Genomic DNA, 12,922 nt, shown 5'->3' with positions numbered 1-12,922 from the left:
ACTTTGTATGGTCAAACTATAAGGTCAATGGGGCCATTCTGATGAGATGTAGGAATCCAATTTGAGTGCAAACTTCAAGTTTGGTGGATTGTTCATTTATCTAATTATCATCCCTTTGTATAGACAAAATTTTTGTCAACCTTACTTAGCAGGGTTCCGTTTGAGTTGCTGTTTATAGTGTATGACATTAGTATTTAGCTAAGTGGACAAGAGCTTTAGGTTTGGTATTTTGGGACTGAGCACAGACTGTACCAAGCAAAGGGGAGGGTGGGGTTGGGAGGGGGAAGTGGCTGAGAACAGACTGAGTCTCAACCCGTCAGCACAAGGAGGAGCATTGGTATTTATGGCACAGTGAAAATTCTGTATATTTGCTGTACAGTGAAAAAAATTGGCCCACGGTGTACTTATCAATCACTAATGTTAAAATATTAACACAAACATTGTGATGATTTGTTGTACTTAAAATTAAAACCATTTCCACGTAGTAGGCTTTGTAAATTTCATCTGCACAGTTTTATAAAACTTTGTTTTATAGTTCTCCCTCTGAAATATGAGCCGAACAAGTCTTATGTAGAAAACCAGTCAACTTGCAAACAGAATGGAAATTTAATTATGCTCTTCTTAAATTACATACATACTCTTTGAATTCATGTTCTTACCTCTTCTTGAGCTGTGCATCACTAATGTCATTACATGTCATAATTCTAAGGGCAGCTAAAAACTCCTGCACCGTCAAATGAATAAAGCAGTAGGCACTGACAAGTGTCCCATCATGACATCTGAGTTCCACCTGACAGAAAGACATGGTTGTTTACTGTATTATTTATCATGACAAGAACATGAACTAGGGTATAAAGTCAAGCCTGTTATAATATACATATTAAAGTTAGCGGTGTCTATAAATTACATTGTGCCTTTTTTACTGCATGAAAATCCACTTTCAATCTGACCACAGACATTTTTGGTAGAATAATCCTACTGATCTGCTGGTCAGTAGGATTTATGCAACAATTATAAGTCTCAGATTTTCACACTGAGCAAACCTGATTTTTTTTAAGTATGCACACATCTTTAATGAAAGACATCTAATTGCAAAATAGTAATTATTAAATTCAAACATCCCTAGCTTAATTCATCCAACGCATCCATGAATGTATCTAGGAAATGAATATATGAATGTCTGACCTGTGAGAGGAGCCCTGTTTTGACTGATAACTCTAAAACATGCTTTGGAACATCTTCTTCAACAAAAAGGATCTTGTTTGTCTCTAAGCCTCCCCATGCCAGCCGAGCCAGCTCATACAGCTCAGATCGATACTGACTCAGAGAGGCAAGCGCACACACAGAACTGCACAAAGAGATTTACAATAAATGGAATTAGTATTTTGTCATAATTTAACTGCAGTGCTTCCTGCACTGACATGTACACACAAGTATGCACTTGCATATGATCAAAGATAATGTGAAGCTGCATCTGTAAGTAACTACAAAGCAACAAACTATTTTTTACTGGTTTTGACAGTGAAATGTACTTCTGTATATCATGTGCTGTTTATGTGCTGCTGAATACTCTACCTCTGGGAGAATGTTGATGTCTTTGGCCTTTCATATCTCTCTCCTTGGTTAGGGTAACGACTGAGAAATGCAGAAATAACACTGAGGTAGACTTGGGTGAGGGTGGTGGGAACCCCTGCTGATGTGGGAGAAAACATTAGTATATCTTTATTTCCTTCCCTTTTTCCACTTTGTTCTCCTCTTTGTGGATGACTCTCTCTTCTGCTTCTATCTCCCCCTCTTCCTCCCCCTTTTTCTTGGTGTAACTTAATTTTTACTGCCTTACTTCCTTCTTCTTCCAGCAGCTGCGTGTGTTGTGCATCGCTGCCTTCCAGCAGTAAATGCTCTAGACAGATGCAGCAGATGTTGCAGAGTGCAGGGAGGGAAGACATGACAAGGAGGTGTCGACTGGAAAGAAGTAGATCTGTTGCCTGCATACCAAGACTTCTGTCTGTTGAGTGACCATTATTGTTGAAACACAGACAAGATCAGGACCACTGACATTTCAGATAGGCATATATGACTGTTTTTACTAATAAAAAAATGAAAGAGTCCACTTCTACAGTGACAAAATCTAAAAAAAAATAAATTAAGCTGCTGATCTGCATGTTTAAGAAACTGTACTACATCAAACTCGGCAGAGAAACTAATTTTGCCATGTAAGATTAAAAGAAATTAGATATTTACCTTTTTCACCAAAAAAACTGCTCACATACTCCTTGATCATATGTTGGTCCCATCCCAGCAGCTCCCCCACTTTGTCTGACAAGCCGTCAAAATCTATAAGATCACGTACACGACAGGTGACCAGTATGGTGCTTCCTGCAAGAAGCTGACGATTCAACAACCCTGAGATGAGTTCTGCCACAGGCAGAGGTTCTTTAAAGTCCAGTGGCTCACTCTGCATTTTTTTTTTATCAAGTTTCCAGTGAAACTCATCATAGCCATCCAGCACCCAACAGCTTTGCTCTGGATTGGAAAGAAGGTAGTCCACAATGGCTTGCTGCTCAAACACAGAAATTATGTAGATATAAGGAGGAGAAAACACTATCATTCAGTGGTTTCATTTTGAGGTTTGTTCTGGTGTCTGTTACACTTGTTTAAAAACATGTATGAGTTCTCAGTCTCCCCTCTACTACCTTACTGCTGTTACTTGGCTATAAAACTGCTCAGTTATTTTTCTGTTTTGCTTTAAGCCCTGTTTACACAATAAGGTTAGAATGCAAAACCTCCAATTTTTTCCTTTGTGTATTTGGTGAAAAAAAAAAGAACATTTACACAATAGCTAAGTGAAAACTACTTCTGCAGACTGAAATCACAAACAGGACTGGAAATAATGTAGTATGCATGCCAGGCCTGTATTAGGCAGTAAAACTTTACAATGGCACACCCCATGCGTGCACTACATCCTCATCAGACTTCCAAGACATAAAAACCGCTTGTATAGAGGTGTATTGGTTTTCTAGCACCGAGGTCCCTAACCCTGGTCCTCAAGGCCCACTATCCTGCAGGTCTTAGATGTCTCCCTGCTGCAATACGCCTGATTAAAATTAAACGGCTCTCTGACAAGCTCTGCACAAGTCTGCTAATAAGTATTTATTTGAATCAGGTGTGTTTCCCTGCTCCTGAGTTTGTGACAAACAAACCCTTTTACCTGCACCAACTTGCCTCCTGTCTGAGCTGCCTGCACTTGGGTCCTCACCCCCTGCCTACACACAACACACCATTGTTGTTGCAACGCTGGATTCGCCTTGCTTTTCAAGAAAATTTCACTCTGGATCCTGTTCTCAAAACTTTGTTTCTTTTTCCACCTAAATCTTTGTTACCGTGTAAAACAGAGGCCAAAACTTAACAACACTTTTGCGTTTTACTGTCTCAGCGCTGTCGTGTCCACTACTACTTATACTAATTAAAAACAGGGCCATTGTGACGTGTTAATTAAACTAAAAGAGATCTTTTTCAACACTGGTTTTGAGCAATACAGTAATATCTGTTGTGCTAAATGTATTTGAGTGTGACTACCTACATACCTTTGCATCATTGTTTGCATTTGGAGGGAGGTAGTGTTGGAACAGCAGGTCAGACAGGGAAAGAGGGCAGGAGACCACGTTGAGCTGACGAAACTCTAACAGGACAAACAGGTAGGAAGACGGGATAGGGCCCTGAATTATAAGACAGGGAGGAGGGAATGAAAAATGTTGCATTAAAGTCTGCATCACTTCAGGGGAAACAGTTGGGTCTGATTCAGATTAAAAACTGAAGTAGTTCCGCATAAGTAACTTATCCCATTGTTTGACCATTTGTTGCTATTCTAAATAATCAAAATGAAGTTTAATTTATCTTAATCACAAAAGCTTTCTCTTTTGAAAATAAAGTTTACAGAATTAAGAAGGGTAAAAGTTAATGACACCAAGACCAAAAATAAATAAATAAAATAGCTACTATATATCTAGTGGAAGAGTGTGACATTAAGTTTTACTTTCATTTTTACATCTATAATAGAAAAATTCTGCAGCTTTTAAACACTGCGTGTTGTAATATACAAGTTAGGGTGTGTGATCTTGCAGTCACTTCCTGTTGCGTCTACAGGATTTTAGGTGCTTTCCTTTGACAGACAATTATTTATCTTCTTCTCAAAAAGAAGTATTAGTTAATTTTGAAGTAGGTTATTTCCATTTAATTCATATTGTTTTTATACAAATTTAGCAAACACTGAGCCAGCAGCAAAATAACACCATTAGAAATGTAAATTAACCTTTTAGAATAAATAAAAAAAAAAAAAAAAAAAAAAAAAAAAAATAGAGCTTACTAATCCATTTGTCCACTGTTGTCCTAAACATGACATTAGTAGAGTTTTTCCTGATCCGGCCTGGCCAACGAGAACCGTCACTTTTCCTGTGCATGCCTGGAGGAATGTCTCCAAAGTCACTTTGGATTCCAAATACCCATAATCCCCATCAGGCTCTGAGTTTGGTAAAAAAAAAAAAAAAAATTTAAAAAACGTCTGATTGTGAACAGCAGATTTCAAACAGTCGCATGTAGAAAATATATGTAAATGATTTTCATTAAAGAGATTGTAAAGATAAATATGAATATAGAAAGTAGATATTAAAAGTGTGTGGGAAATGCAAAGTCAGTTTTAAATAAATTTATGAGTTTCCTGTTGTACAATAAAAGGAAAGAAAATCCTCCTGACCTGGTGTTCTGCTTCCTCGGTCTGCTGAGTTAGGGGTCTGATCGGGTCTGTCCTTATGTTTGTTTGCAGTTCTTGGACCGACCCACACTTTCTCCAGTTGCACTTCTTTCACCAGGCACTCTGTCAGTCTCCCCCACCTCCTCTGCAATAAACTCATCACCTCGGAGACATATTGCTCCCAGTGATCTGTGGGTATAAAAAGTTATAAACATATTTTTAATCCAATTTGTAGATCCTCCTTTTTCAAGTTACTAATTGGAGTTGCATTGCAGTTATTTTGCTAACAATTTAGAATACTAAGCACAAGAAATCCAACAGTGTGTTTGGAGGGTCAAAACAGCAATAAACACAAAGTCAATTTAATCTTAGCTATCTGTGTCAGCTGATTTGGAATCACAAATATCTAAACTCCAAAGCTGAGATGACCCTTGTAATGTGATACTTAATAAAACAAACATATAAGAGATGCCTGATTTACTGTCATCTAAACACCTTTAACATGGACTGAACACATTTAGTGGCAGTGCAAACTCAGTGGGCAGCTTCTGGGTGGTGTCTTGATGTTGGTAGCACAGAGCACTTCCAAACATGGCTGACATTATGATCTGCAGCTTCTGTGTGGGAGGAGTAACTGCTTCATTCAGCGACATCAAGAACAGAATGTTAAATAGCAGGAAGTCTGCTCAAATAGCTGAACCAAAATTGGTATTTAAATGGACATAATATATGTTACAACAGGCGGATACAATGGTTTAAGACAGAATTGTTCCTCTGAGAGCTGTACAACTGCAAACTCAAAATTTGTTTTACTCCTAGCTTCTTTAGATGCAACTTGGCCATTGCTTTTGGACTCTTTCTCTGGACTTTTCAATAAATAAGTAGTAAATAATTGCAATCATTTGTCAACATGGTTATTGCATGTGAATGTGACTACAGTGACACACAATTAAAACAGTGTGTATGTTCTACCAATCCGTGGGCGTTTGATAAGCTGCTCCTCAAAAGGTGGGGTGGATGACTTCTGATCACTCTCATTCGTAGCAGAATCAAAACTGCCACCTACGGCACAGATAAATGAATGACAAACATGGCATAATAAAACTTTCACACATCTTAAGTCCTCAACTGAAGTTTTTTTAATTACCTTGTAAATTTAAAAAAAAACAGACAGAAGAAATATTAGTAAAATTTTACAGTGAAAACAAAACAGAAGATTTAGAACGTTTTTTTTTACATATGCAAATATGCCTTGAATAAAATGTTACTTTCATTTTCACTTGTTTGTCAGTGGTGTTAGATCTGCAGTGGGGCTTTTGATATTACTTAAAATAAAAATAGCTCATCTCTAAAAACACTGATGAAAGGAGCTTGTCTGTTGACTAACCTCCACAGTATTTACTGTTGTACTCATCATGATAGAAATAATTTATCAAAGATACCACAGATATGGAGATTATAGTAATTACAATTTTAAATTATGATTTGTAGGAAAAGTAAACAAGATGATGAAATATTAAAAGATTTAGACATTTCGCCAGATCAAAACTTTGTGACTCAGTTTCTAAAAATGTTTAAATAAAATTTAAATGTCTTGTTCTGATTTGAGGAAGCTTAGCTTTGCTTTTTTGATTTTCACTTTAATAAATCTTGGAATCACATTTTCCAGAGGAGTCACATGTTATTGTTGGAGAAGTTTTGGTTGTGCTCAATATGTAAAATCATACAACAGCACCATGGATATTAAAGTAAAACTGATTAAATGGCAACTGCTTTAATCAGGCACACATGAACATAGAATAAAACTATGGAAATTTATTTGTAGACTGTACAGTGCGCAAATCTAATCATACCAGGAAAACTAGGAACAATCTAAACAGGATTTGTTAATACACTTTCATATTTCACACTTGTACAGAGACAGATGATTACAAATTAATCAGTTAATTAAACTACCTGTGTTTGTAAGAGACATAGAAGCCGAAGCTGGATTCTGTACAGCATCAGCTAAACAAACAGAAAGTCATGCTGTTAGTAATGCTGGCAAGCACAGTTTTTAATAAGCCTGAGTAAAATGTGTTATTAATAACACTATTATTCTACTATTAAGCTTGAGGCATAGCCTGTAGGGCTTTAAGTCTGAAGTGCCATGCAAGTGAGGGCTATAGAAAGAGCAAAACATCAGAACAGTGAGTACTAAAAAAAAACAAAAACAACAAAAACAAAAAAACCAAGCTTCCAATTTCCTAAGATACCAGTCTGATGGGATCTGTTCACACATGTGGGAAGCAAGCTGCATCATCAAATACTCACCACCACAACCCGAAGGGGCCCAATGTATATATTACTAAAGTTGCGTTACCAGACACTCAAGATGCTCAAGAACATCATCTTTGTTTACAAATGCGCATGTTAAAGCTTTGTTGGTGACTTAAGGTAGACATGGCCATAATACTTTGTCTGATCAATGCATACCAATCACTGCCATCAGCTGAATATAACTGAAAGAGTGATTGCTGTCCATCTCTACTCTTTACAGCAGCGTTTCTCATCCTGGTCCTCGGGGACCACTGCCCTGCATGTTTTAGAGGTGTCCATCTTTAACACACCTGACTCAAATGAATGGCTCGTTAGCAGGCTTGCAAAGAACTTGACAAGCAGTTCAAGTAAATCAGAATCAGGTGTGTTGGAGGTGGATAGAACTAAAACATGCAGGGCAGTGGTCCCTGAGGACCAGGATTGAGAAACACTGCTTTACAGTAAAAATAATTTCATATTTTTGTGTTCTGCAGGATATTTCTTTCTCACTCTTCAACTGAACCTTGAGATACACCTTGAGAATTCAAATAAATAACAATTAATCCCAAGGGGAAATTCTGTAACTCATACATGATGCATGCAACGAAATACAAATTCAAATTAATGAATAAAACAGCCTGTCTCTTTTTGTCTGGGATAACTATAGACTCTTTGAACATAGAAACAAATGCTCCACTGCAACTTGTTATGAAGCATTTCCTATTGCCTTAAGAAGAATGAAAGTTGCTTGTCTACATTTAAAGTGTAATTTAATACTCACTGGAAGCATATCCAGCCACTGACATGAGCCTGGACTCCAGACGCATGGGGATGTTTTCACACTGCATACAAACACTCAAAAGGAAGTTGCGACACTCAACGGTACTGGCCTCCCTGAAGTATTCCAACATGGCTTTAATGCGGTCTTCTACTGATGCTGCAGCAGAGCTGGTGGATGAATGTTGGTTTTGCCACCCAGTTTCAGTTGGCATCATGTTCCAAAGCCTCATTATGACTGGTGGTGTCTGACAGCAAAGAACGTGGAACAGTTCTAAGGATTCCTGATCCAAGACGGAGTTCACTTTTTCACAGTCAGGGTCAACCTCCTCATCCATGGTCAGACTCCATTAGCTGATACACAAAAGAAGTACACAAATAAAATTCAATGTAATGCTGCATCACAAATAGAGTTCTAACTGGAGGATGTAAACAACGAAATGATAAAAGCTGCTTTCATGGGGCTGCTTTCACTGGATGGGGACAGGATATTGTTCTGAATCTGCCAGAGGAAGCCATGCTCTTCCACTATTCACCCAGAGTTAGACAAGCCAGTACTTCTACATTATGCATGCACTGTCCGGCTTCCTCCTGATTTTCAAATGTCATTATTGACTTCATTGGTTTATCTTTTTCTTAGGAAAGGGTTTCAGTGTTCAAAAAATAAGTCTATCAACTACATATTGTCTCTTTACAAGACAAAAACACGTTAGTCTATGTCATAATAATATAGTTGCTCGTGGGCGGTAATGCGATTGCACAGCATTTAATTCCTCTTTATGTAGATTCGTCACATCTGAGATAAATGCATTCCCTACTTTTGTTCTATTTAGATATGCCGATTTTAAGCTTTGAATGCAACATTACTGTTCTGTACTGAGCTGATTCTCGTCGGGCAGACAGTGCACTTCGTCTGAGATCATGTCCTGAAATAACTTAGAGCCGAGGTCGTTTAAGGTAACAGTCACCAGTGTGCTTTGTGTCGCGTGGCGCAGCTCAAAGAAACTCATTTTAACCCGCTGAAAGACGCCTGGGCTGCAGTTGCTATTCGTTACACTGTTTGGTCAATCGAGACACATAAGATACGGACTTACCAACAATTCCTGTCGCAGACTGTATTTCACTGTTGTCAGAGGCTCTTATTAGAAAACGAAACCATAGGGATAGAGGATTGTTTTAGTTTCGTTTTTGGGGAGTGCCCGCGGATTTGGCAGGAGTGTGGGCATAGATAACGTAAGTTGGATAGTTCATGTTAATTTTACACGTTTCAAGATAAATGAACAGTGTGATATCAGCTTAGTTTCGCATAGGAAGTTCTCAGGGAGAAGTTAATCTTGTATTTTGATAATATGATATTCAGCTATTTATTTATTTATTTTTGCTGAAGCTTTAACAACTGTCACATGCCTGAAATGTCCACCCTGACTGTAGGCCTACTATCTGATCTTTAACCCTGTTCCTTCTCCTTCATTCTTCGGCATCCAAACACAATGTCACTACACCGAGCCAGCAAAGTTAAGCGCAGACCTCCGCCAAGCATTGATTGCTTGATTGATTGCTTGTCGATGACTGAGTTATTATATTTATATGTGATTATATTATATTGATTGATTGATTAGATCCAATCACTTGTCCTATTTCCATTTTTGAGATTTCCTGGAAATGTAAACAAAATCCATCCATAACTTTTTGAGGTGTGTTGCCAACAGACAAACTAACACAGCTGAATACATGACCTCCACCTTGGCGGAGATAATAACTACTGCGATGGAGCTGGCAACAGAGAGACCTCAAGAATATGAGGTAAACAGTGGACAAATTGAATGAAAAAATTAAATAAATAAATAAAAATTACATCAGATGAATTCTAGCTTGACAGACTTGCACGCTCTTGAAAAAGAAAGTACACCTTCGTTCAAAAATAAGATTATATGCATCAAGGCACACACACACACACACACAAAATCTGGCCTTTTCTAAGTCAGAAAATTAGATAAATACAACCTATGATGAACAACAGCACCAAAACATATCATGACATAGTTTAGTTCTTGCTTCAGTTCTTTTATCTCTGTTCCAGTTTGTTCCCGGTATTGGTTGTTTTTAAGTCCACCCCCTTGTATGTTGTATTCTCTTTACTTCATGTTCTTACAAACCAGGTCTTAATTAGTTGATTACTATACCTGCTCCTTGTTTAGTTGTACTCAGTGATATGCCAGATTGTCATTGTTGTTTTTCCTCATTTTCTCAGTCTCATTTTTCTCTTGTGTGCCTCATATTTTTGTGTTACATTGTGTTATTTTTGGCAATCCATGTCTTTGATCCTGCTATGGCAGTGTCTTCTGTTACTTTACAATAAACTATCAATTCCCACATCTGCCTGCCTCCTACCTCCTCCTTGCATTTCGCCTCTGCTTACACACCACCAACAACAAAGTAACTATTGTTGCCAATCAGTCTGGGAAGGATTATATTTGGAGTCCATCATTGTACAGTAAAAACGATAATGCAAAAGATTAAATGAACGTAAAAAAAAAAAAACAAAACAAAAATACAGCTAACAATCTTCTCAGGAGTGGATGTCCTGGAAGTACAGCATCTTTGTAAAGAACGGGGCATGGCCCATAGGTCTGGAAGCCCAATATGGTACAGCACTCCCAGGCACAATCTTAAGCAGAGCTTTAAAGCAGCCAAAATGTCCTATAAGAAGAAGACTGAGGACCACTTTATGTCCAGGGACACAGCATGCATGTGTCAGGGAATACAGCACCTAACAAACTCCAAGGGCAGGAGGGGCCCACTAATTGCTGCTAACTCATTGCTAACAGAAAAGATAATTGGTTTTTGCAAAATTTGAGAGAGATCAGCAAAGCGGAACCTTTCTCCAACTGGACCCTGCTGAGCAGCCTGTTGTCCTCCAGGCCAAACCATACAGGCCCTGAGAGCTGTCAAGGCTGGTAAGGCAGCTGCTTCAGATGAGATACCATGCAGGGTTCTTAGAGACTGCGCTCGCAACTTGCTGGTGTTTTCACTGACATTTTCAGTCTGTTCCTTGCAAACACCAATGTACTAGCCTGCCTTAAAACCACTACTATTATCCCGATCCTGAAGCAGAGGAACATCAGCTCCCTCAACAACTAGGGGCCAGCCGAGGCTCAAAACAGTGCCCTTCCTGCTGTGAGACCGTGGTGCTAACCACCACACCACCGTGCAGCCTGTGTAGTTTTTGTAGATGTCAGTTAAAAAAATTCACTTTTCTTATCTAGTCTTATCAGGTTAACTCATAGACACTAATGTTAATACAATTCCCCTATAAAACTGAAAAGCTCTGTAATATTTTTATTTAATACAATGTTGTAGAAATGAGTTATCAAGCACTACAAAGTCTGTCTACAAAGTCTACAAAGTCTCTCTGTCGCGTAACACATTTTTCATAATTTACCAGCAAAAGTCACAATCTGACGTCAGTCTGATATTGACAGTAAAACATGTTGAACTCAAAACTACAATGTTTACATCTGGGGTAAAAAACTCACAGCACAAAGTTCTCTGTTAAACAGAAAATGTTAATATTTCTCTGAGATTGTTTCTGCTGACTTGAGCCAATTTTTTTTTCCTGTTCATATCTTTATGGAAGCATAGCGATCTCTCAACGCAATAACTACCCATCCATCCATCCATCCATGTATGCGACATTTTGGACCTGTAAAATTAACTGTGTTTAATGTTTTTTTATTATTATTATTTATTAATATACACAAGCTCATTATTATAATTCAGCACTAATATATGAACTTATATAAATCTTCATATGGATTAAGGCAATCAAGGCAAGGCAGTTTATTTGTATAGCACATTTCATGTACAGGCAATTCAAAGTGCTTTACATAAAACAAAAGCATTACAGATATTAAGAAACAGTAAAAGGCAACAACAAGTAGCAAATCATAAATTACATTAAAATAATTAAAAGCAAGATAAATTAAAAAGTTACCGTGCAGAATTCATGCATAGGCGCATGAGAAAAGAAATGTTTTCAACCTGGATTTAAAAATGTCTACATTTGGTAAAAGTTTAATCTTCACTGGCAAAGTGTTCCATTTGTTTGCAGCAAAACAGCTAAAAGCTGCTTCTCCATGTTTAGTCTGGACTCTGGTCTGGACTAGTTGACCAGAGTCTTTGGATCTAAGAGCTCTGCTAGTTTTAAATTCTTTGAACGTATCACAAATGAATTCTGGGCCTAAACTGTTCTGGGATTTGTAAACAATCAGAAAGGTTTTAAAATCTATTCTGTGACTGACTGGAAGCCAGTGTAAAGATTTAAAAACTGGTGTGATGTGTTCAGATCTCTTAGTCCTGGTTAAAACTCTAGCAGCAGCGTTTTCGATGAGCTGCAGATGTTTAATGCTCTTTTTAGGAAGTCCTGTTAAAAGACCATTACAGTAATCCAGTCTACTGGAGATGAATGCATGGATGAGTTTCTCTTGGTCTTTCTGGGAGACTAAACTTTTAATTCTGTTGATGTTTCTGAGTCAGTAAAAGCTTCTTAGTGACAGCTTTGATGTGGCTGCTGAAAGTCAGGTCTGAGTCTATCAACACTCCAAGGTTACAGACTTGGTGCCAGTGATTTTCAGAGCCCGAGTCTCCAGGTGTTTACCAATGCTGACCCTCTTCTCTTTGCTACCAAACAGAATAATCTCAGTTTTGTCTTCATTTAATTGTAGAAAATTCTCTCTCATCCAGGTGTTTATTTGCTGCAGACACTGACACAGTAAGTCTATTGGGCTGCAGTTGTCTGGTGACAAAGACACAAAGTTGGGTATCATCTGCATAATTTTGTTAATTAATGCTAAAGTTCTGTAATATTTGACCCAAAGGGAGCATATACAAGTTGAACAGTTGACCCCCGGGGGACTCCACAAGTCATGGCCACTTGCTCGGATTCATAGCTGTCGATCGTAACAAAATAACTCCGGCCTTCTAAATAGGACCTGAACCAGTTAAGGTCTGCTCCAGAAAGTCCAACCCAGTTTTCCAGCCTGTGCAACAGGATTCTGTGATCTACAGTATCAAACGCAGCACTGAGATCCAGCAGAACCA

At 38.1% G+C, this 12,922-nt stretch overlaps 1 protein-coding gene across 7 annotated transcripts in view; it reads right to left on the bottom strand.

Annotated features, from left to right (window-relative positions):
* Positions 1–9,054, bottom strand: part of nlrc5 (NLR family, CARD domain containing 5) — a 30,688-nt gene extending 21,634 nt beyond the window's left edge. For 2 of the 7 annotated variants that reach the window (XM_041997598.1, XM_041997596.1), the window contains exons 1-11: positions 8,917–9,054; positions 7,827–8,176; positions 6,704–6,754; positions 5,720–5,809; positions 4,751–4,936; positions 4,364–4,518; positions 3,585–3,716; positions 2,242–2,557; positions 1,576–2,005; positions 1,186–1,348; positions 660–790 (exon numbers count right to left, since the gene is read on the bottom strand). In XM_041997598.1, coding sequence (XP_041853532.1) covers positions 660–790; positions 1,186–1,348; positions 1,576–2,005; positions 2,242–2,557; positions 3,585–3,716; positions 4,364–4,518; positions 4,751–4,936; positions 5,720–5,809; positions 6,704–6,754; positions 7,827–8,160 — 1,988 coding nt within the window. In that variant the 5' untranslated portion in view covers positions 8,161–8,176; positions 8,917–9,054. The remainder of the gene's footprint in view (positions 1–659; positions 791–1,185; positions 1,349–1,575; positions 2,006–2,241; positions 2,558–3,584; positions 3,717–4,363; positions 4,519–4,750; positions 4,937–5,719; positions 5,810–6,703; positions 6,755–7,826; positions 8,177–8,916) is intronic. The other 5 variants (XM_041997599.1, XM_041997600.1, XM_041997595.1 and 2 more) reach the window with 5 other exon arrangements.
* Between the last annotated feature and the right edge of the window lie 3,868 nt (positions 9,055–12,922).

This window comes from Melanotaenia boesemani, chromosome 10 (genome assembly GCF_017639745.1).
Source record: "Melanotaenia boesemani isolate fMelBoe1 chromosome 10, fMelBoe1.pri, whole genome shotgun sequence".
NCBI lineage: Eukaryota > Metazoa > Chordata > Actinopteri > Atheriniformes > Melanotaeniidae > Melanotaenia > Melanotaenia boesemani.
This window is presented reverse-complemented; position numbering and strand designations above follow the sequence as displayed.